The 23113-nt window shown below is 52.8% G+C and overlaps 1 protein-coding gene across 4 annotated transcripts in view; it reads left to right on the top strand.

Moving 5' to 3' along the window:
* ARHGAP26 (Rho GTPase activating protein 26) overlaps positions 1-23113 on the top strand; it is a 115841-nt gene that overhangs the window by 34664 nt on the left and 58064 nt on the right. For all 4 annotated transcript variants that reach the window (XM_057427809.1, XM_057427808.1, XM_057427807.1 and 1 more), the window contains 2 exons: positions 1090-1168; positions 16769-16805. In XM_057427809.1, coding sequence (XP_057283792.1) covers positions 1090-1168; positions 16769-16805 — 116 coding nt within the window. The remainder of the gene's footprint in view (positions 1-1089; positions 1169-16768; positions 16806-23113) is intronic.

Genomic DNA, 23113 nt, shown 5'->3' with positions numbered 1-23113 from the left:
GTGGATGTGCTGGCTGCAAGGTGAGCTTGGGGTGTTGAGGATGGAAAGCCCTGCAGCCACGCGAGGTGCAGTGAAGGATCAGCCCACGATGCTCCCCATGGGAGCTCAGCATTGGCATTCACCCTCTGCGGCATGTTCCTCTCTTGTGCAAACACACAGCCACACCTGGGGTTGTGCAAATACTCTCCACGGTGTTAAATCCATCCTGACCTTGGTGGCCATGCTTATCAGAGCTGGATAATGGAGTTTTAACTCCTTGTGTGGAAAGGGCAGTCCAGGAATGAACTTAGGGTCCACTTGTGAGTGGTGCAAGAGGTGTGGGTCCCAGGGTGAGGGCTGCACTGATGTTCCCTGGTTCCCTGTGGCTTGTTTGCTGGCACTTGGGCCTGTTCTTCCCCCTTCTCATTAAAACAAATTAGCATCTGGATTTACAGTGGATCTCATGGGCTGCGTGTGACAGCAGTGGGTGGCAGGACCAGTGGTGCAGGAGCTAGCACCCTGGGGCACCCCAGGCCTCCTCACAGTGATTCCCCCTACAAGGCTGCAGGCAGGGGTACGTGGACCAGGATCTCATCACTGCCATTACTGCAAGTGACATCAGTGTATGGATGTGGTCAGGGAAATGGACACAGCCATGCTGGCAGGAATGTGTTGGGATTGAAATTCTTCATGCAGCATAAGGTGTCTCCCTAAGGCTGGTGCTCGGTGTGGTGGTGGGATGTGGTGTTTGGGATGTGTGGGTCCCCTTGCTTGCTTGGTTACCTTCCTTGCCTTCTCCTGCCATTGCCTGGATGTGCTTAAGTCCAAGCGCAGGTGAGCTGCGTGGCTGAAAGCCAGAGGAAGCATTTGGCATCCAGCTCTCTGACTCTAAACCCACTGAGAATGTGTCGCTGTTGGATGTATCCGCTGCTCATTTGTCCTGGTCAGGACCTGCAGGGACACCCTGGAGCAGTCAGGCTGGGCTCAGCCCTGTCCTGCTGGGACTTGGCGAGGAAGGAGCTTGTCCTCTTTCTCTCATGGGAGCTCAGTCTTTGCCGTGTTTGTTTTCCATCCCACAGTCTGTTCACAGCATCCCCTTTGTCTCCGCAGGCCTGGCGTGATCACCATGCAGGCGCTTTCAGAGGAGGACCGGCGGCTGTGGATGGAGGCGATGGACGGCCGGGAGCCGGTGAGCATTAACACCAGCTAAACCCCAGCCTTGGGGAAGAGCGAGGAGAGCTCCGCAGCCTGGGGCAGGTTGCTGCTGCGAGCAGGCTGTCACGCAGCGCCTGCCAGCCGGCGCGGGAGCTGTATCCGTGGGGCAGCTCGCGCCTCCTGCCAACAGAATAGTTTAATCCCTTGGTTAAATATTTGAGGTAATGCTGTATCTCCTGTGCTTGGATCGCTTGGAGGTGCGGTGGGAAGGAGGAGGGTAGGCTTGGCCAGCACAAACACGCTGCTGTGCTGTGCTGAAAGGAAAACACGGCAAAAGGAGCCGTGGAAGAAAAGATGCTGTACATTCGCAGGGATGCTTTTTTGTGTCCTGGTGGCTGCTTTGGGGTCTGGTGGAGACTCCCAGGTTTCATGTGAGGCTCCCTGTGCTCAGCCATAGCCTCCTCGCTGCCATGCTTGCTCCTGCCATGGCAGAGCTGCATGGGCTGCCTCACCTTCAGAAGGGGTTATGGTGGCTGTCGGAGAGCTCAGTTGGGTTTTTACTCGTTAATGCATTTGCAACCTTCACTGCCGGGCTCCGGGAGCTGTGGCTGGTTCCGAATGCGTTCCCTTGGCGGTACCATCCTGCCCGGCTCTCCAGCAAGGAATGGCAAACACAGCGCTGCCAGGCAGCCTCTGTATGCAGAGCGAGAGCAGACTGTGGGCTCCCGCGCCTCGGGCTGGCCAGGAGCATAGCAGGATACGAAAGGAAGCTCTGTGGAGAGCTGGAGCAGGCAGGGCTGCTGCGGGGCAGCCCGAAGGTGCCTGTGTGTGCTGCTGGGGTTGAGTCAGGAGCTGGCAGTCAGAGGAGAGTCCATGCGGGGAGCAGGGTGTCCCAGTCCCACAGACCGGGAATGGTTTGAGCAGATCCCGAGCAGATCCCCCCCAGATTCGTGAAAAAGGTTCTTGTTTGTCAAGAAAAGGCATTCCTTAAAGCCAGGTGCGCTGTGGATACACGTGGGCTGTTCAGTGAGTGCTGGAAAGCACACGTTGGGCTCAGTCGAGCAACTCGCTTTTGAAGCGTGCGGTGGTTTAGAGGTCAGGAGGGCTCTGTGTGTGAGGGTGTGTGCGAGGTAAAGGGTTTCATTGTGGGTGCCTGGTATCATAGATCCATTGGGTAATTGAGGTAGAATGGGACCTCAGGATGCTTCTTGTCCAACCTCCTGCTCAGAGCAGGTTGCTTCGGTGTTACCTGGTTGGGTGCAGTGAGCATCCGAGGGAGGAGGGTGCACAGCTTCTCTGGGACTGCTTCGCCATCCTGATCCCCAGTCTGAACCTCTCCTGTTTCATTTCACACCTATTGTCTCTTGCCTTCCCGCTGTGCACTGCATGAGGGGCCTGGCTCTGTTTTTCCAATGCCTTAGGAAGGGTTCTGGCAGGTCCCCAGAAGCTTTTCCTTCTCCAAGCTGATTCTGGTGGCACCTGGAGACAGGCTCATATTTGAGTTTCTTCAGAAACAAAGCGTGTGTCCTTGCTCCCAGTCTGAATCAAGCCTTGTCCTCCTTCAGCTCCCCTGCTTCCCACTGCTGGGAGCTGGTGTTGAAGGATGCGAACCGCAGTCGCCGGCACTGGGGCTGTGTGAATCCATCCATCCAGCTGCAGTTTGACGTGCTGATGGTGCCAGGATCTGGCACAACGGCGGAGCCAGTCTGTTGGGGTTGGGTTGCAGAAGGGCAGCCAGGGATTTTGCGTGCTTGTGAAGTGCTGTGCGTGTGAAAGGTGCTGTGGAGCAACCAGTGCAGGACTGCCTGGATTATCCTGTTTGAGAATCTGGTTACGTGAACGCCTTCAAACACACAGCTCTCTGTGCTGACACCTGCGGATTTCTCCTCTTCCCTATCGGGCCCATCAGCTTAGGGTAGCTTGCTCATCCAGCACATCAAGGGTTGTTGCTGTGCATTAATGCAATACCTCATGGCATTTAAACGCTCATGGTGTTTAAACCCGGCCTTCCAGGTGTGGTGCAGGGGCCATGGGAATGGAGCCTGTATGGAAATGGATCCCAGAGGCATTTCACTGGTGAAGATGGTGAGTGTTGACAGACGGGATAACTCCCATTCCTCAGTTACCCTCCTCGATCCAGCACAAGTGCAGCTGTTGGTCTGTTCTCTTTGGGCTCTTCTCTTGCAACACCAGGGTGTGGGGTGTTACCTATTCCGCAGAGAATTCCTTGAGCAAGAGACAAGGATTTAACCTTTGGACTCTTGGAAATACCCATTCTGTGCTTTGACTGTATTTCTGTAACCAAGAAACCCCTACTGGAAAGAATGTCTGGTTTTCCTTTGATTTTTGAGTATTGAGTTGTGGAAAAGATCGGCATACTGGGGACAGCAATTCCATGTGCAAATTCAGGCTGTGGAGAGATTAAAGTGGACTGGAGTTTGTTTCTTAATTATAATTAAAAGATTAAAACCAAATGTTGAATTACATTTGAGTAAGATCTAAACATAGAATGTGGGCTGCATTAGCCAAGACATTTGTCACAACTTGAAAAGATTTATTATACATCTCGCAGTCAGAGCAGCCTCCAGATAGCTATCATCAGTCTGTTAACTCTTACCACTTGGTATTAATTTGGCTAAAACCCCTGTGTTGACTTTGGGGTTTATTTTATGTTACAGAGGCTGGGAACAGGAGAAACGAACTCTGTCACAGAGCAGTTGCGTTTGGGTTTGTTCAGATACTCAGGATAAGTTTCCGATGGCTTTTCTCCTCTGGTGATGCAGTTTGTAACTGTGCGTGATGGAGGGCAGCATGATTCTGAACCCGAGTCAAGCATAAAGCTGTGCTGGCCCATGGTGGTGGCTGTGGTGGGCTGTGGGGTTGGGAGAGGTGTGAATGAGGCTGCTTTGTGGCAAAGAACTGCAGCGAATGAGCGTTTCGGTGAGGCTGTGGCTGTGCCAAGCCTGCAGCCCCCGTGCCAGCCAAGAGAGGTGTCGGTGTCAGTGTTCCTGTGGTACCTTCCCCGCAGGTCGGGGAGCTTGGCAATCACTCCCACATCACAAGGGCACAAGTGGGTGCTGGGTTTGAAGTGTTTGGGATGTGAAAACGCTTCTGTAGGAGAGTGAGCATCACAGGGTGAGGGTGCGGAGAGGGTTAAGGATATGAAACGTGTCAGATCATATCCTTGTTGAGCTGTATTAACCCGTTGTCCATAATCTTGAGTGGTGATGGAGAAGTTAGTGTTAATGGCTGTGATCCTGTCAGAGGAAATAAGACATGGATGGGATCTGAGCAGTGCTGTTCTGGCATGGGCTTCATGCTGCCCTTTGCTCCATTTGTTTTGGGTTTTGTTCTTTAAAGCAATACAAGTCTATAAAGACACAGTTAATGCTGTGCAGCCGAGTGCACCGCAGGCTGCAGGAGCCGCTGGTCTCACGCCTTTGAGGGAGGGAGGAAGGAAGGGCTCTGAAATGGAGACACAGCAGCAGCGCTTTCTGCTTTCCTTCTGCTCCTCTTGCTTCTCTTCAGCTCTTTAATGTGCTCTGAAAGTTTGCAAAGGCGAGATCAAAGTGCAGAGTCCCTTGTGTGCTTCAGGAAGCTCAGGCTGGTGCTAAAGGGAAAGGGAGCATGACAGGAGCTGGTGGGTTTTGTCCTAGGACCTCCCAGGGGCTGGACCTGTTGTACTGGAAGAGCCTGATCCTCTTGGCTTAGCCCTTGTGTGATGAAGCTCCATTATCTGGAAAGCAAATGAGGCTCTGCTCCCCCTCTGGGAGGCAATTCCCAGCCCTCACCGCTCTGATATCTGGAAACTTTCCCAGGGCTTCCCTCTCTGGTTTAGTGGTGTTGGCTGCCCCACGTGAGGCCATGGGGCTGCATGGCCATTGACCCCCATGAGCTGGGAACAGAGCCGAGTGGTGCCCGTGGGCCTGCACAAGGACTCAGAGCCTTCCCTTGGTGGTGCCGGGTTTGGTCCTGCCCCATCCTGCAGGGCTTTTGCTTGCAGGCAGCAGGAGCTGGGAGCAATCACGCATTCATGGTGGGTGTGAATGTTGGCCGCCCTGGTGATGGGGTGATGCTGTAGCCCATGTGTCGAGGTCGGGCTCATCTTGCTCATCCCAGCCCTGTGGGCAGCACAAAATGGAGCGGGGCAGTGTGAGGAGAGACCCCGGGGCCGCTCTCCACTAGATGGCAAGCTGAGACCAGCCTGCTCAGTGCACTTGTGTCCCGATGGGGCTCGGACACCTCCTGCACCCCAGGGCTCTGTGGGGTCTGCGGCTGCCCTTGGCCACTTGCCTGCGGGGATGTGGGTCTAGGGGAGCAATATATCCCCCCCGCCCCCGAGCCGGGCTGCTGGTGCCTGCAGCCTGAACCAGGGCTGTTTGTACTGCACGGGCTGGGAAAGTGCTCACTTCCCAGTTTTGTCCCCACAGTCCTGCACAGCCCCAGATTAGAGCCGCTTCCCTGCTCTGTGCCTCTGTCTTCTTTCTCCTCCTCCTCATGTGGGAGCAGGCAGTGTTGAACCATGGTAAATTGAGGAAGGGACCTTAAGGCTCATACAGCTCTAACCCCTGCCACGGGCAGGGACCCCTTCCACTAGAGCAGCTTGCTCCAAGCCCCTGTGTCCAACCTGGCCTTGAGCACTGCCAGGGATGGGGCAGCCGCTGTGTGGTGGTGCTGGAGCTCACCCTGCATTGCTGCTCTGGAGATGAGGTGCTGTGTTCTTGTAGCAACCCCTGGCATCACAGCCCAGCCCAGCCTCGCATTCCTGCCCGGTGCGCAGCACCCTCGCCTCCCGCCTCCTCCTCGCATATTGCTTCTGGGAATTCTTTCTAAAATTGTTTTTCATTTTCCTTGTCTAATTATACAGAATGGTGAGAGATTTATTTCCCGGTGGAAATGATGTCTTTTGAACTCAATCCAGTCCTTTCAACCTCGGCATTCCTGTCATTTTGGCTCATTCAGAAAATAAATTAACTTGGAGGACTTCAGTCCTGGCCCTGTGCTGCCACAGGGGGATGGTTGGGCACCAGCCCCGGTCCTGCCCAACCTTCTCACACAGTGCCAGGACCTGCTGCAAGCTGCAGATCTGCTTTAGCATTTTAATTCATCTCCAGCTCCTCGGAGGTCACTTTCTCCTGTATTGGGTTTGGTTCTGCACTCATTACCTCTGTAGCTGAGTGTTTCCAGCAGAGCTTCAAAACCGCCTTGGATGGAGATGGGGACCAGTGGTTTGCGCTTAGGATGCAGCATTTACAGCATCAGGCAGGGCCCGGGGACCAGCCAGGCTGGTTACTGATAGTGTCAGCAGGACTCTTCTCTGGGGACATTGGCTGCAAATTGGTACCACTGGGATAAGTGCATTATTAGAGGTGGTGGAAGAATCTTCACCCAGAGCATCTTTGCCTACAGATGGTGGATCTTCGGCTGTTTCCTCTTTGCATTTGAGAGCCCGGGGGCGAGATGTCGGAGCGCTCATCACGTCTGCTCTGTGGTGCTTCTCGGGGTTTGGCCAGCGTCTGTCTCTTCAGCTTGTTTCCTCACCGCCTTTTCCATGCTGATCTTCCTACCCTCCCGATCCCGCAGACGTGTGTTTCCGTGGGCTTTCCAGAGGAAGATGGTTATTTCTGTATGCTTTATTTTGCAGCTTTTTCTTGGCCTTCTTGTCCTGTCTGGGTTTGTTTGCTTATGGCAAATTCTTTCTTTCTGTTCTGTTTTCCATGACCTGACCCATTCCAGTTGCTGCTTCTCCATCTCCCTGTCTCTCTCTCTTTGCTGAAGAGAACGTTTTTCCCCCACTCTGTCCCTCTCAATCTCTAGGTTCCTATTGCTTGCTTCTTCTCTTCACCTCTGATGTGCTCCCCAACCTGGAAACCCTGGTGAGCTTTCCCTGAACCACAGCTGCAGCCTCACCCGGGTTCTCACAGCGCCTGGGAGCATCAGAACTGCCTCCGAGAGCAGCACCTCTGTCGTGGTGTCGTATCGGTGACCATGAGCTCTGCTGCTGGCTCGGTGGCAAAACCTGGCCTGCGGGAGCTCCTGCCTGGCCTTGTTGCATCCCACAGTTCAAGGTTTCTGCCCCCAAAAGTTCTTTATTCTGTCTGGGGACAAGGTGATCCCCAGAGAAAGGAGCTTTCAGGCCAAATGATAACGTGTCATGTTCCATGTTAGGCTTTGTATCACATGCTCTTACCACTGTTCCCTTCTCCCTCTCCTGTTTTATGACCTATTTTAAGCTTATAATAGTAGTAACTTTACACTGAGTTTATAAGCTTTTATTGTGATTCTAAAGCACTTAAGCCAGTGAGGTCCTAAACCTTGACTTGAGGCTTTTAATTATGGTTCCAGCAAACACTGCTTCAGTGGCTGACAGCTTACCCAGCCAGGATCACTGCAGCTTTGGGGTGATGGTTTTCTATCCTTTGCTTAAGAAGCTGTTGGGGTCATAAAGAGAAAAATGTGGAGGGAAGCATTCTGGGTCATCTTAAAGAGAGAAAAGGGCATTCTGGACACCTAAAAGTGCTATCCCACCCATTTTTAGGGAATTTGTGATCTCTTTTGGCTCTCTTGGGGACATCCAGGAGCAGAGCAGTTGCTCCTGTCTGGTTTTTATCTCTTGTGCACGAATGCCTCATCATTTCTTCAGTGCATCCTTTGCTGCAGGCAGCTTTGCCACGGCACTCCTTGCTGTGGTCTGTGCTGCACAGATTTACTACGGAAGCTGGGCATTACTTGGCCATTAGGATGGTTGGTTCCATGGCATGAGTTGGGTTTTTCTCTCTTTGAGATGTTGGTTCTGCTGGGGAAGTGTTGGTTGGTCTTGTATGGTCTTGCTGCTGGTACCCACCAGGGCAAACTTGCAGTGAGGGCCAGGGGTCTGTTCACAGACCCACAGGACGTTGTAGAACACATCTTGTTCAATGCTGCTGCAGCCCGGGCTTCCCTTTGCCTTTGGTTGAGGTCCGGAGGTGAGCGCGGTGCCGAGAGGGGTTGGAGCCTGCAGAGCCCCTGGGGGAGAGGTGGTTCATGGAACCCGACTGCTGCAGTGTGTGAGCAGGAGCGAGGGGCTGACGTGTGCCAGCTTGTGCGTGCGTCTGGGCCCGGGCGGGAGAACCAGCTCCGGAGGAGGCTGTGGGGTGCTTGTGTCAAGTGATCCCATTGCATGGCTTTGGTGGGAGCCTGGTCTGCAGCCTTTGGCCTCATCTGCCCAGCTGTGCTGGCAGCCTATGCAGGGAGGCACAGAGCACTCAGCTGGAATGGGAGACCAAAGAGAGCGTGTTCGGTTTCCTTTCTCTCTGCTCTTAAATCACCTCTGCTTAGAATTCAAGATTCAAGAAACATGTAGAAATACAGGGAATAGCTCCATGTTAGCAGAACAAAGCTCTGCCAATTTGAATATAGACTATTAGAGTATTTTTTTCTACCTTACATTAAAAATTAAATGGTTCAATGTACAATCAGCTGCAGAACTACCCTGTTTCTTTCCTCCTTTAATGGTCCTTGCATTTCATTTTAAGCAGTGATTTGCAGTCCCACCACAGTCCCCAACTCAGGCTTTTTCCTCCTTGTGGCTGCAGTCTCAGAAGAAAGTCATCTCTTTGGAACTCCGTTTTAATCATCATCTTCCTGTGCTTCTGGTCCCTCTCCCGTGGGACACCTTCCACTAGACCAGGTTGCTGCAAGCCCTGTCCAGCCTGCTGTTTAACGCTGGCTGTTCCGCAGTGTTCAAGCAGAACACAGCGGCTCTGCAAACCCAGGATTACAAACGATCTCGCCTTAAAGATGTCACACTCTTGGCATTAAACCACCAACCATTGTCAGAGCGACCGGGCAGTGTAAGAGCTCTGCTCCGAGCAAGACCGTGAGGCACGTCTGTGTTACAGCGATGCTAAAGATAAAGACGATGCTGTCCTGTGAAATGAGGATGGTTTGGATGCGCTGAGGCTCCTCGTTCGTCAGTAGACATTGAAAGGAGGCAGGCTGTGTGTGTGCTGGGGGAGCGGGCGCTGGCCGGGCTCCAGCATCGATAGCTGGTGGAGGAGGATGTGCAAGCTGCTGCTCAGGCATCCCAGAGAACTTAGGGGAAGCTGTCGAACGAGTGCAAGTTCTCACTTTTAATCAGTGCCTGAGTGAGCGGAGCACATCTGCTGCGCTTGGAGACGCTGCTCTGTGAAACCCCGCCGCAGCTATCCCCAAAATGTCGCTTTCTGCACCAGCTGACCTTGCGTTGCGTTATCATAGAGACTGCTGCTTCGCTCCCCATCGCTTCCGCCTACCTCCAAGTGTCTGCCTCACCGTTTCTGTCCGCTGTTTAGATGCGATAGGTCGATAGTTTGACCCAGGTACTCTTCCCCTTGGGTTCTCCCAGGTAACCTTCTCCTTGCTTTGCCCCGGTGGTTGCTCCTTGGGTGACAAAGGCGGTGTGTTGTATAACCGCGCTGAGCTAAAGCAGTGCAGATGACTGGCGGGCAGCCCACGCCGCTCCGGCTCGGGGGCCCTGGGGAATGCCTGCACTTGTAATAAAACGTGGGCTTGTTTTTAATTAGAACCATCATTTAGTTCAGCTCGGGGCGGCAGAGGAGCAGGACCCGTGTTGAGGATTGAAGCCCCTGATGCTTCGCTTTTGATGGATATTTTCTGTGCTTTTAATCAGGCTCAGGCACTGGTGTGAGTTCTGAGCTGAAATTTATGTTGGAGGAAAGACAGGGCAAGAGGAGGAGGGAGGTGACGGGGGGCTCTGAGTGCAATGCATTAGTTCAGCTCTGAACAGTAGGTTGGGAGGGAAGGAAGGAAGGAAGGAGCTGCCAGGGACCCTGGGCCACCCGGGCCACCCTCTTCCAAATGAACAGCCCTGGTCTGAATGGCATAAACCAGCATTTCACGGGGGGTTTCTGCTGCCCTGCCAAGTCTTTCACTTGGGAAGCAAGGCATAGCTTCTCCTTCCCTCCCCCTGCAGGGATGCAGGCTGGGAAGATCTTACTCCTATCTATGTTGTTCTGGCTGGAAGAGCAAGGAAGGTTATTTCTAGCCACAACACAGTGTAGTCTAGCTCTGAAAATCCTGCTTGTAGTATGAAATCCTGGCTCTGGGACAGAAGTGGAACAGGGTTGATAAGGCAGAGCCAGGAACAAGGGCTGATTTCATCAAGGTTGCCAGGTGTCCTGCTTTTAACAAGGAAATACACTTTTTGTACATGAGCCTTCCTGCTCCGTGCCGTGCTGGGATCCTGCTACTGAGCTGTGTCCCAGCATAGCAGCTCTGCAGTGGGGTGCCAAGAGGGCTGGGGCATCAGGTGCCGAGGAACCTGCTTGGCACCGTATGGACCCTGCTCTTTTCTTTTTATCTTTATTCTTCCTTTCCTTCCTTTTCTTCCCTCCCTTGCTGCTGCAGGGGGCAGGGTGTCTTATGTACTCCTTTCCCCAGGCATGCCTATGCCATATTCCTATGGCATTCACATGCATGCTGTGGGAGATGGCTCTCTGCGGAGATGGGGCTGGGATCTCCATGCAGAACCTCTTTGTTGTCACCTTCATGAAGTTCATCACAGGGGACTTTGTGCTGCCAAAGCCTGAAGTGGATGCAGGAGTTAAGTCTTTTCTGGCCTTCTCCTAAGAGCACCTGAGCACTGTGCAACATCATCCTGCAGGCATTTGTGTCTGGGCTTTGCAGGATCGCTTTCATAAACCTTTTCCTTAGTGGTTGCTGCTTCCCAGGCTTCCAACTCCTTGCGTAGGATTGGAAACAGATTCTCCAGGACTGATCTTGATGTGTTTCAGGTTCTGTTGTGCTCTGAAGGGGATGAGATCTGGATCTGGACTGTGGAGAAGTAATCAGGTGGTGGCTGGTGTCCAAGTGAGGACATTCAGAGAAAAGACTTGTTCCAAGTGGATGTTCTATTGCCCCTCTCACATAGAGTAATCGAATGGGTAGGAAAAGGGATGTGTAAGAGCCCCAGCACGTGGTTCCTGCTGTGGGGCTGAGCGAGCCCTCGTGCAGTGGCCTTGGCAGCTTTGGGGTGTTCAGGGTGCTGCAGACACCACCCTGCCTCGCTCCATCTGAGTCAATCCGGTGGCTGGGCTCCAGTCCACAGCCTGGTTTGCACTGCACGCTCCCTTCTCGCTTGTGAAAAGGTTGCAAAACACCCATGTGAAATGTGTGCTCCTCCTGCCCGGGTCTTCGGAGCCTGCCCTGGGTGGCTGGCGAGCCAGGCGGGCTCCCAGTTCTGAGGGAATACAATGCTGTGTGTTTCTGCGCGTTTGGCTTGTGCATCTTCTGAGCTGGAAGTTGAGAAACTCGTTCATGGTTGTTTTGAGGATTTCTGAATATGAATCACAAGGAAATTGCATAACTGCAGCATTTCCTCCCATTGCTCAGGGCTTTCCAAACCCCGCGCTCCTCCAGGGAGGCTGAGGAAATCTGGCAGGACCGGCCCATTCTGACAGCAGTTTTAGTCCAAATGGAAAGTCTGGGTTGAAGGGTAGGTCCCAGCGCTGGTAAAAGGAATGGAAGGTGGAACCTTCCATGCCTGGTGGCTTCCTCCTCAAATGGACATCCCTCTGCCACTGGCTGCTCTTGCCTAGGGCTTTCTAGAAATCCCTGCCACCTCTGAGCATCTAGACAATTCTTTCCTCTAGATTGTAGCCATTTGGACAGACTTCCTGCCCATGGTGGAACCGGAAAGGTTCTGGGAGCTGATTTTTGTGCTGGGCTCTGCGCAGCCTCCAAGGGATACAGCTTAGGTTGGACCCTTCTGAGTTTTAAATAAAACTCTGCTTTGTGTATGAAATGCAGCATATTCAGCTACAGGATGTGTGCACAAATGCAGTTGCGTGTGAGAGCACTGTTAATGCGCTGTGGAGGTTAACAGACACCATGGGCAGGAGTGTGAACCCTGAAATGAGGAAACAAAATTACTCAACATCATCTTTTCTCAGTTCCCCTTCCAAACCCCAGCTACTTCCTTTTCCTTTTCTTCTCCCTCAGTCCAACTCCATCCCAAACCACCCACATACCTGATTGCTCTTTGCATGCTCGTGTGTATGATTTATGTATGAGCAGGCTGGAAAACTGATGGATTGGGTTCTTCTTGGCGTCTCTGTGCCCAAGCAGAGGGTGGCATCGGGCTCGGAGTGGTGGCTGTAGAATTGTGCAGTAATAAGTTGGAAATGCCTTGGTTTTGCCTCCAAATCGCAGTGATTCTGCAGAATTTAAGCAGCATTTGCTTCCACTGAAAAAAGATAGGATCTGATTTTATTCAGAATGTTTGACCATCTACAGCATGAATTTAGAAAACTAAATTCAAGGCATCAAGGGCTGCAGATGTACTAGGTTAATATATATTCTTTTCTATACACATCACTTCTGAAACTTCCTAGTAAAGGTAGTTTAGGCTCTGAAGATATGAATAAATGGGAATAGTGAGAGCATGATGTTTAAGTGAGTGCAGTGCTGCAGGGCAGGGATTTGGCTCCCAGTTAGTCACTGGCCCCAGTTCTGTGAGTTCTATCACCGGGCCTGCTCCCACCCATGGTATGTGGGACACAGGCTCTTCACCTCTCAGCAAAGCTTTCTGCTTTCAGATTTCCTCCCCTCTGTCAGTGACTAATACTGAGAAGTGAAAGAAGCTTTTTAGTTCATGAGAAGCTTTCTGGGTTTAGGTCTGTTTTCTCCAGAGCATGTTAACAACAGGAAAATGCTGTGTGTGTATATATAAAATCACACGTATTTTATGGTATCTTGTCATCTGGCTCTGTGCTGGGTGATGTGTGTCTGCAGAGCTGCCTGCCCGTCCCCTCCTGTTCTCAAACCTCCTGTATGTTAAATGTGGTCACCCTGCGGGGTGCAGCCACACTGTCCCTTTGCACTCGTGCTGGCACTGTTGTCAGAGCCCTGTGCCACCCCGTGCTCACCGTGGTCTCCCCAGCAGTGCTGAGGTTCCGCAGACATTGAGGTTTGCTGTTCTGGCCTGGGTTGTGGAGCTTGCTCACCAGTAGTAGGTGGCTTGCAAAGGATGTTGTGCATGGGGAGCGTAGGGCCTCCAGTGCTCCCTCCCTTAGAAGTGATTTGATTTATAGTTATTTGTAGTGCTGTAAGGATGAGCTGACAGCATGGTGGTGTGATGGAGCTACAAGGAGGATGGTGCAGGGGAAACATGCTCCTGTCTGCAGTCTGTAACTTTAGTTTTGTCATTAATCAATGGAGACTTGGGTGTAATGAATAGTAAGAACCTCTTTAAAATGCAGCACCCTTTCACAGGGAGGGAGGTTGCTCTGTCAACTGACTGACTTGCATGTGAGGCTTAATGTTGAAATGCATCTTTGTGAGTTAAGCCCTGCAGCAGACCTACCTTTAAGGAAGGTTGGATGGGGCTTGGAGCAAGCTGCTCTAGTGGAAGGTGTCCCTGCCCATGGTAAGGGTTGGAACTGGATGAGCTTTAAGGGCCCTCCCAACCCAAACCCGTCTGGGATTCTGTGATTTAATCCTGGAAAATTTCTCTTATCCTAAAAAAAAAATCTGGCTCTTCAAAAGGCTTGAGACGGTGCAGGAAAATGATTTCTCTTTAAAAGTAATGTTTTCCGTGGAGAAGGAAATGATAGTGCAGAATTGGGGCTTGGTTAAAACCCTGGTGTTGTAGAGTGGTGTTAATGGATTACCACAGTGACAATGGATAAAAGGTTTGTCCTTAACAAGATAGATGGAGGATGGCATTATCTCCTTGTTTTATGGTTGCATAGCTGACCTCTGCATGAAATTTCCTTTTCACCGTGTGCGTGCTTTGCAATTAATGGCACGAGCATCTCGTGTTTCCTGGTCTGTCCTTTTCTCTTTAATTAAAGATCGGTCTCTGATGATCAACAGCCTCTCTGTAGTCTCATGTAACCAAACTAGAAGAGGGAATATGCAGGCAGACGCCTTCTTCCCTGCAGCTGATGCACTGTGCACCATAACTTGAGCTGCACGACCGCTCCTTTAGGCCTGGGCGGCGGAGGAGACCACTGGGAGAAGGATGGAAAAGCAAAGCTGTAAGAGCCCAGTCCCCCTGGTACTGTGTGTGGTGTTACCCTGTGTCTGGGTGAGGCAGGGCGCAGCGCAGGGCTTGGAGTGTGGCAGCCCAGGGGAAGGCTGTGCCTCTGCAAGCCTTGGGGTAGGAGTTACCTCAGGCTGTGTCCCCTCAATGAGTCCTCAAGAGAGGGACTGAAGTTGGAGAGGGAAGGCTCTTTGGGGAAGGGTGACTTCGTGGCCAGGGCAGCAGGGCTGGGGGAGCAGCCTGCTCTTGGTTTCCTTCCCTCTTTTCACTTCTTTTCTTAATATAAACATGAGTTTTTCCTGGAGGAGAGCTCATGTGCTGACTACAGCTGGGTTTGCTGCTGAATCATCCCCCAGCTTCCAGATGTGGGGTGATCGCTTTTCTCTTGCAAACAACAAGCCTGTACTTTTGTCTCGCATGGCATAGCTAGGTGCCCTGGCCGGGGGAGAGGGAAGTGCTCCTTGGGGAATGATGCAGGAAGATGGGGATTAGCATTGAGGGCTCGGTCTCTGCCCAAGCCCCCAGTTTTGAGCTATGCCATTAGATTTGTGCTTCCCTGACTGTGTCCTGGTGACGGAGGTGATGCAAGTGTCCTGCTGCCCTGGATGGCATCGAGGGACAGGTCTCCTCCCTCTGTTAAACCTGCAGGAGACAAAGGATCAGGTTCATTTCATTCTCTAATGCGGCCGTGTGTGGGGTGAGAGCTGCTCTCAGCCCCACAGCGTGTGGCAGCTCCGGTGGCTCTCTGCAGGGGAGCACGGGAATAGCCCGTGCTTGGGTGCCCTCCAAGGCAGGCATCTGTTTAAGTGGCTGTCGGTGATGTGCTCCGTGACACAGAGCCCTCTGTGGGGTGGTTGGTGTGGGTGATGCGGGTACAGGGCTGGTGCTGGGGCACCCAGCGGTGAGGTCTGTGCTCACCGCTCCTTTGGGGACATCACAGTGCCGGCTTCCAGCCTTGTGCTTCTGCTGGAGCTCTTGGTGGGCACCCCAACAGCAGGGACCAGACCCTTGTACCCGAGGGGGGCTCCCGAATCCCTGTCCTCAGTGTTAGTGTCGGTCAGTGGGAGCCTGCAGCGGAAGGTTGGGAACCGCCTGCCTGCGGCTCGGAGCCTCCCCTGCTCCCTGCGGATGTGTGGCTGTTGCTGCCTCGTGTGTTGCTATCAACATCGCCTGTGGAAACTTTCCCTCCCCGCCTGCTATTTCTGGAGGGAGCATGTGATGGGCTCCGCTCCCCGGCTCGGCTCCCTGTGGAAGGGGCTCCCAGCTTTGTTCCCGGCAGAGGAAGGGTGTGCACGGCGATGCTGTGGGTACCACCCTGCACAGGCCTTTGTCCTGTTCTAATGGATGCTGCCCCGCTCAACTCCAGCTTGTGGCACTCGCACAGCACCGTGTGTGTGTGTGTGTGTGTGTCTGCCCTGGGCTGAGGAAGGGTTATTTTTAAACACTTTGAGCTGGAGAAATACAACCTGAGCTGAGCTGATTACAGCCACAGTTCTCCTTATGCTGCGCTTTTAAATCGTCTTCAAGCTGCCATTGTTTTTCTTCTTTTTATTATATCCACTACTTTAATATAAGGTAGCTGAAGTGTAGTAGTGGTACGGACCGGAGGAAGAGGGACAGCAAGGAAGCTGGAGAGGGGCTTTGGGCAAGAGCCTTTAGGGACAGGCCAAGGGGAATGGCTTTAACCTGCCCGAGGGGAGGCAGAGATGAGCTCTTAGGCAGAAGCTCTTCCCTGTGAGGGTGCTGAGGCGCTGGCACAGGGTGCCCAGAGAAGCTGTGGCTGCCCCATCCCTGGCAGTGCTCAAGGCCAGGTTGGACACAGGGGCTTGGAGCAAGCTGCTCTAGTGGAAGGGGTCCCTGCCCGTGGCAGGGGTTGGAGCTGGAGAAGCTTTAAGGTCCCTTCCAACCCAAACCAGGCTGGGGTTCTGGGATTTTGTGATATGATGATGTTTGAAGATAGGAGGGGGATGAAGCCCCAGCGTTGGCTCGGAGGGTGGCTCTGTCACTGTATGTGTTACCTCATCTTTATGCATTTCAAGTCCTCTCTAAGCTAATGACATTTCTTTTCCTCTCTTGATCTTTGCCTGACTCCTTTATGCAGGCTGTAAGCACTCGTGAGCGAGGGTGGCTTCCTGCTGCTTGACCAAGTTGTACCTACCAGATGGCCCTGCAATGCCTGTGAGATGCAAAGGGAATTGTCTGCTTTGCTCTAAGTTTATAACCTCTTTGAGAAGAGCATAGAGGAGATGAATTATAAAATAGTTTGGGTTAGAAGGGAACTTTAAATGTCAGCTGCTCCAGCCCTACCTTGGTTTTGTTTAGAAGCTGCTGTAGTTTCTAGTTTTAGAACTAGTTTTTACCTGATCCATCCCATTTGCAGTCTCTTGTTTTCAGACCTGGCCTAGTTGTTATTTCAATACCACTCCAAAGCTTTGGCAACCGAGGTTTTGAATGCAGGAGGCTGTGGTGGTCTCTGGGGACCTCGCTGTTGGGAGAGGTCAAGGCAGGTCCTCCTGACAGCAGACCCCAGTGGCGGTGATCCCAGACATGTCGGCAGTCCCTTCCCAGTGCATCCATGGCTTCATAAGGCTTTCTTCTTGTGTTTTCCAGGTCTACAACTCGAACAAGGACAACCAAAGCGAAGGCAGTAAGTATTTCTTCCCAATGAGAGCCCAGGGAAGGTGCCTGTGCTGTGGTGTGCAGGCTCTGGCAGGTCAGCAGGAGATGCTGAGCTGCCGGTGCTGGTGGCACCGTCTGGGCTGTGCTCCCCTGGGCAGGGATGTGGGGTGATGGGGCTCGGTGTGGGGACCATAGGGTGGCCACAGTGCGGAGCTGCATCTGGCACCCAGCAGGGAACTGGTGCAGGAGCTTAATGGTGGGACTTGGGCCCATGGAGAGCAGTGCCCAGCAGTAACTTTGACACGTCCCCTCCTGCCCACTAGTTGCCTGGTGTCCCCAGGCTGCAGCAGTGATGCTGCGGTGCCTTGGGACCAGTTCCTGTCCCTTATCACAGCCATGGTGCAGGGGGCATCTTGGACCAACCAGCTCTCCTTTCTGAACCAGAATGTGGAGGATGAGTGTGCCTTTTCCAAAGGGGAATTGGAGCACAAATAGAGTGAGGAGGTCCTGTGCAGTCAGGATTGTCAGCAAGAGCCCTTAAACATACAAAAGCTGTTTTTATTGTAGTTCGGGCAATCACAGGCTCGAGTCAAGAAAGTGCTTGATTTCCTTCCTAGAGGAGCAGTTGTACCTGGTCCTGGCTCGTCTGGCCTGTGTTTCAAAACCCTTAATTGAGCCATTTCCCAGTAGGTTTGAATTGCCATAATTGCAACACTCAAAACTCCTATCCCTTCCCTCGCCCCCGAAGCCATCGGTCACAGGGAGCCTGGCCTGGGTTGATGGGTAGTAAAGAGTTCATTTTCATGCTGTCTCAGCCAGGGCATTTTCATCTGGAGCAGAAGCATTTTTCTCACAGTAATAGGTCTGATTTGCAGATAATGTTCCTCACGCCCATTTTGGGTGCTTGCACAGAACAGTCTCTTTGTCCTCTCTGCTCTCTCTGATGTGGCCTCTCCCTTTCCCTCCATGCTATTGGCTGCACATCCACCTTGTTGCTCTGTATGTATTCCTCCTGGCTTTGCGCCCCATCTTTTACCGAGGGGCCAAGTGAGTTTTTTGAGGCTCAGAGAACTTGCTCAATCGTGTCCTACCCTGGCGATGAACTGTCACTGCTCTGCATGTTCCCTGCGCACACCCTCTGCCTCTGCCAGGACAGTGCGTGGTGACTTGGCTCAAGGAACGTGTTATAATAACCATGGTCTAAGTTTTGTTGAGGGGTGATGCAGAAGCAGGGAAAAACACCAGGGGTGGGAAGAAGGCTTGGTGAAGTAATTACCACTTCTGAAAGAAGCACTTGTCAAAGCGTGACCTTCCCATCTTACGTGCTGTCAGCCAGAAACCCTCCTGGGGCTGTGACTTACGCTGGAGTCATCCTGCAAAGTAACAGCAGCTCTTTAGAGGTGGTAAGAGCTGGAGTCAAGTGTGTCCATGACTTCCCCAGGGTTATTCCTATGGTCTAATCCCGGTCTTCAGCTGCCAAGCTTGCAACAGATCCCAGGTTGGGGCTGCAAAAACCTCTTTAAGGGCTTCCTTAGGTGAGAGCTTCACTCTGGCTCTTTCTGACCCTGAAGCCCAGCTCCTGCCCATGGTTAGTTGTCCACAGCCTCATCAAGGGCCTGTGTTAGCAGAGGTGTGGGCAGGGCCGGGCTGGTCTGCAGGTGATGGGGGTGCCTATGGTGGCTGCTGCTGGCATATAAGTGCCCACGTACAGCTACCAGAATGGGCTGAGTGGTGCTGCCGACTGCTGCTGCGCTTCGGTTATGGAGCATGCGGTGGGTGCATTTTGCTGCCAGCCCCACGCAATCCCAGTGGGGTGCCCGTGCTGGGGATGTGCTGGTGGCTTTGAGGAGGAAGCCACTTTGTCCCCAGCCCGGTGGCAGCTCCCATGGTTGTCTCCCATGTGGGTTCCCAGCCCGGCACTGTGGATGGGGTTTGTCTGCAGTGCTGGTGGTACCGCAGCCCACACACCGGTCCTGCCTCTCGGAGCAGCTCGGGGTTTGGCAAAGGGTGGGGAGACTTTGATGGAGACACCAAATGCCAAGTTTTTCCCTGCGTGTCTTCACCAGATGAGCTGGGGAGGCTTTGGCAAAGTGTCTTCTCTTTTAGTACCTCTTCCATTTTGATGGTTTGTCTTAAACAAGAGAACTGTCTCCCTTGTCTGTGCTTCCCCGGCACCGGGGAACGCGTTGGCACCCTCGGGTGCAGGCTGCATACAGAGCAGGGCTTCAGACCGTCTGGTGGCAATTATTCACACACACAGCTCCAAGCAGGGCGCTGCTGCTGTGTTCAGACATTTGACTCTGCTTTAGCCCTCATTAGAGCTGTGTCTGCAGTGAACTGCTTGCTTCACCAGCTACGCTTAGAGTCGATTCAAAGGCTGGCTTTTTGCCACGCAGCCCTTGATACAGGCGCTTCCTATGAGGGCTCGAAATGCGTGCAGTGATTGAGTGGGGTCGGATGCAATTCCTGACCCCAAAACCTGTGTACCTCTGCTTCCTGCCTGTGCTCCGGTTGGTCTGAAGGAGACTCGCAGTGCTGTAGCGAGCTCTGCGTTTTGGCCTCTATCTGATTTTACAGAGCTTTCAGGTTTTGCATCGTGCTGTGTGGCCAGATGGCCGTGGAATTGCAGGGTGATTTATCCTGGTCTTCCTCAGGGCTGGGAGGAAGCAGTGCTGAGCCGTGGGCGTGAGCGGTGTCAGTGAGCCACCAGAGCCAGGTGAATTTACATGCACTGGGTTGCACACCAGGAGGACTTGCCCTGCTCTGTGGGTACAAATCCTATAGCCCATTTGTGCTTATTGAACGGGAAATCACAGAACTCCTGTCCCTTCCCCTGCCACTGTTCCCCTCTCCTTTTTCCATACCCATGTGGTTCCCTGTTAGTTCAGGACACCATCAAAAGCTGTCTTTATTTTCATAAGCTCTTCACAGACCTTAAGCCCCTGGCCTGCCCCGTCTGCAGGTGCCTGGCCCTCCCCAGCAATCCTCCTTTCCCAACCTTGGGAGCTCACTGGTACTTTGAGACTCATTTCTCTCTGGTCTCTGCTTCTTGGTTTCTCCCTTTCTCCGTGGCTCTTCATTCCATAAAGCCTAGAACAGAATCCATAACAGTTAACGGTGGTGGCACGTCATTGTGTGGCACAGAAACGTGCATGGGGATGCAGGAGAGCTCGCTGTGACCTTGTGTGGCCGTGACCGATGCACACAGCTGGAGTCAGCAAAGCTGGGCAGAGCTGATTCATCATCTTACCCCCTTCCCAATGCTCTGATACGCCGTATCAGCGTAAAGGAGAGGAATTAATGGATTAAATAGAAATAATCTGCTAGGCAAAAATAGAACAGGAGGAGACCAACTTGGTAGTGCTAGGAATGTGCTGATACACGAAGGTCAGATAAATTGCGTGTGTGTGTGTAACACAAGTGACGTGTGTCGCCTTTGCTGATGTAAAATACGTCTCTGCACTATGAATACTGCATGTCGGTTCTGCATCAAAACGCTGCTCTGGTGTGAAGAGCCGGTGGCTCGGAGCCTGGCCCGGAGCTGTGTTTTACATCATTCCCCTGGGGAATGAGAGCCTCAGGGAGAGGGAATAGCAGGAGGCAGGGCTGTGGGCTTTGCCCCTGCTGTGGGTTTGAATGCATGAATGGAGAAAATACTGCTCCGGTAATAGAAGTTTGTAAATCCACTCCTGGCGATGGCTGAGGGGCTGATTCAAATCCAGGCTGGGGATTAGGGGTGCCTGCTGAGAGCAGTGGAGGGAACACACTGGCCAGGCTTCTGAGTTTGCTCTTCCCTGCTGCCTTCCCTCTCCATTTCGGGACCCCAGTGATGGCAGGAGGCAGCTCCACAATGACTTCGATCCACTGGAGGTGGGCCATGGGTCTTGTTCCTCCCATTCATGTGTTCCTGCCCCTGCCTTGCTGCAGCAGCAGCTCTCACTGGGGTTGGCTGGCTGGGGACGTGGCTCTGGTGGGGTTTTGATAGAACAAGGGGTTTCTTATTTATTTTTCCTTTCTTTTCCCAATCTTGCAGAACCCTCTCACTATACTGATCCTGCTGCCAGGGCCTGGAGCAGAGCAGGGACGAGGACGGGGCTGTAACAGGCCAGGCTGGGTCTGGCTATAGTTGCATTTCCATGGGCATGCTCATGCAGCGTTGCTCTCCAGCCCTGCGAGGCCATCATTTGCCCCTTCTTTCTCACCACATCCTGACCTGCAGCCACTCTCGACCAGAAGCTGAGTGTGGTCTAAGCTGCTGAACCAAAGCTCAGGGCTCTGGATCACGGAGCTGCTGGGGCAAGTGTAAGGTCTGGGCAGCAGCAGATCCCAATCCAGGTTTGATCAGTGCTGCAGCTGAACTGAATCATTGGGTAAATGAATGAGAGAAAGAGAAGCTGCTTCTGTGGGAGGGGAAATCAGGCTTTTACAATGCTCATTAAAAGTGAAATTTAAGGATGAAGAAAGGCACTCTGGGTATTTAAACAGATAGTATTTCTGGATGTAACTACTGCAAATAAATCCTTCACCTTTCCTGATCCAGAGGTTGCCAACAAGTGGAAGAGCTTATTCACCTACTTAGGAGGATTGTGCTTGGTCGTTCCCATCCAGAAGGACGGGTGGCTTCTTACCTGGGAATGTTTGGTCCCAGCCCATAGCTCAGCAATGGGGTGGTGGGCTCTGGGGCGGCATGCATTTGTAGATGTCTTCTGCTCAAGTTCAGGCATGCGAGGGACTGGGGGAGCACTGCTGGTTTATGGGATGGATTGGCACTTCAAGTGCACGTGGAGAGCCTGAAGGCAGTGATCTGTGTTGGCTGGAACAGGACCATGCTGGGGTACAAAGAGGTGAGGGTTATGGCCAGTGCTAAGCTGAGGCTAATAACGCCTGCTGGACTGGGTTTGCTTGTTCAGAAGGGTTTGTGCACCATGGTTTCTTGCTTCTCGGGTATCCTTGCGCTTGTGTTTGTCACTGATCTGGGTATGGGACTTCTGGCAAGGGATGTAGGGACAGGCCAAGGGGAATGGCTTTAACCTGCCCGAGGGGAGACTGAGCTGAGCTCTTAGGCAGAAGCTCTTCCCTGTGAGGGTGCTGAGGCGCTGGCACAGGGTGCCCAGAGAAGCTGTGGCTGCCCCATCCCTGGCAGTGCTCAAGGCCAGGTTGGACACAGGGGCTTGGAGCAAGCTGCTCCAGTGGAAGGGGTCCCTGCCCAAACCATTCTGTGACTGTGATTCTGTAGCAGGCTGTGACCCACTGGTGGATGGCACGTTGATTTTATGCTGCAGTCCATGCCTGCAGAGTGCTTGGGAGCAGCACAGGAGAGCCCTGGAGGTGCCAAGCCAAGGCCCCGGGAGCTTTGGGGTATTCACACGTCCTATGGCACAGGCATCCTGCAACTTGTGTGCTTATGTTGGCTTGGCACTTCAGTGTGCTTGCCCAGAAAAACATAATAGAGCTGCGCTACTGTTCCAGTGTTTCAGGTTCTTGTGCCATTCATCAGACAAGAAACGCCACCAGCAGAGAACTCAAAACAAGTGATTAGGAAGGGCCTGCACTGAGCAAGCCACAGGCAGCCCATCAGCTGGCAGCTCCTCGTGGAGCAGCAGAGACTCTGATTAAGTAACGATGTGAACAAGGGGAATGCGAGGGCTGAGACTCGCGTGCCGTGCTGTGAGGACACTGCCAGCCCTGGGCTCTGATCCCTGCCCCCTGCGCTCTCCATCAAATGCAGTTTTGTGTCCCTTACAGCACGGCATTCCCTTAGGAAAGGCGGGATGGTGGCAGGGGCAGATGCATCCCTAAAAGGGTTTTGATGTAGGCCTGCATCCCAGGGCACCCTGCTCACACTTCCCTGCAGGCTTCTGCTGTATGGAAGGTTTCCTAAACCTTTACATACGGGAGAAGTCGTTTTCCTTAACAAATAGCTGTCTGCAGGCAGTGTTTCCCACATGGTGGTGGGGAGCTGACTACAAGATAAATTGTTCCAGCAGGTATTTGGACCCGTGTATTAGTAATTCCTTGAAATTAAATGTGAAAGCCTGCAATGGCATGAGTTAATTGAGTTTTACATCCCATTAACTCTCTTGTTTTAGATCTTGCTCTTAGGCAGAGGCAGCTGCCTTCAGGACATCCTAATTTGCACCAAATAAATATTTCATTTGTGCTAATAAAAGAAGGGGCTGTTCTTGAACTGTGCACATCTGCATCAAGTGAGGGTGAATGGGATGTAATGAGTAGAGTTCATGAGGCAGTATTGGTTAGCTTGGCCTTTGCATCACGTGAGGCAGATGCTCCTGTCCCCCCCCCCCAGATGTGATGCAGGCAGGGTGCAGGCATTGG

The sequence above is a fragment of the Pezoporus wallicus genome, unplaced genomic scaffold (genome assembly GCF_028554395.1).
Source record: "Pezoporus wallicus isolate ANWC-B61680 ecotype Strahan unplaced genomic scaffold, APGP_CSIRO_Pwel_v1 contig_13614, whole genome shotgun sequence".
In the NCBI taxonomy this organism is placed as follows: domain Eukaryota; kingdom Metazoa; phylum Chordata; class Aves; order Psittaciformes; family Psittacidae; genus Pezoporus; species Pezoporus wallicus.
This window is presented reverse-complemented; position numbering and strand designations above follow the sequence as displayed.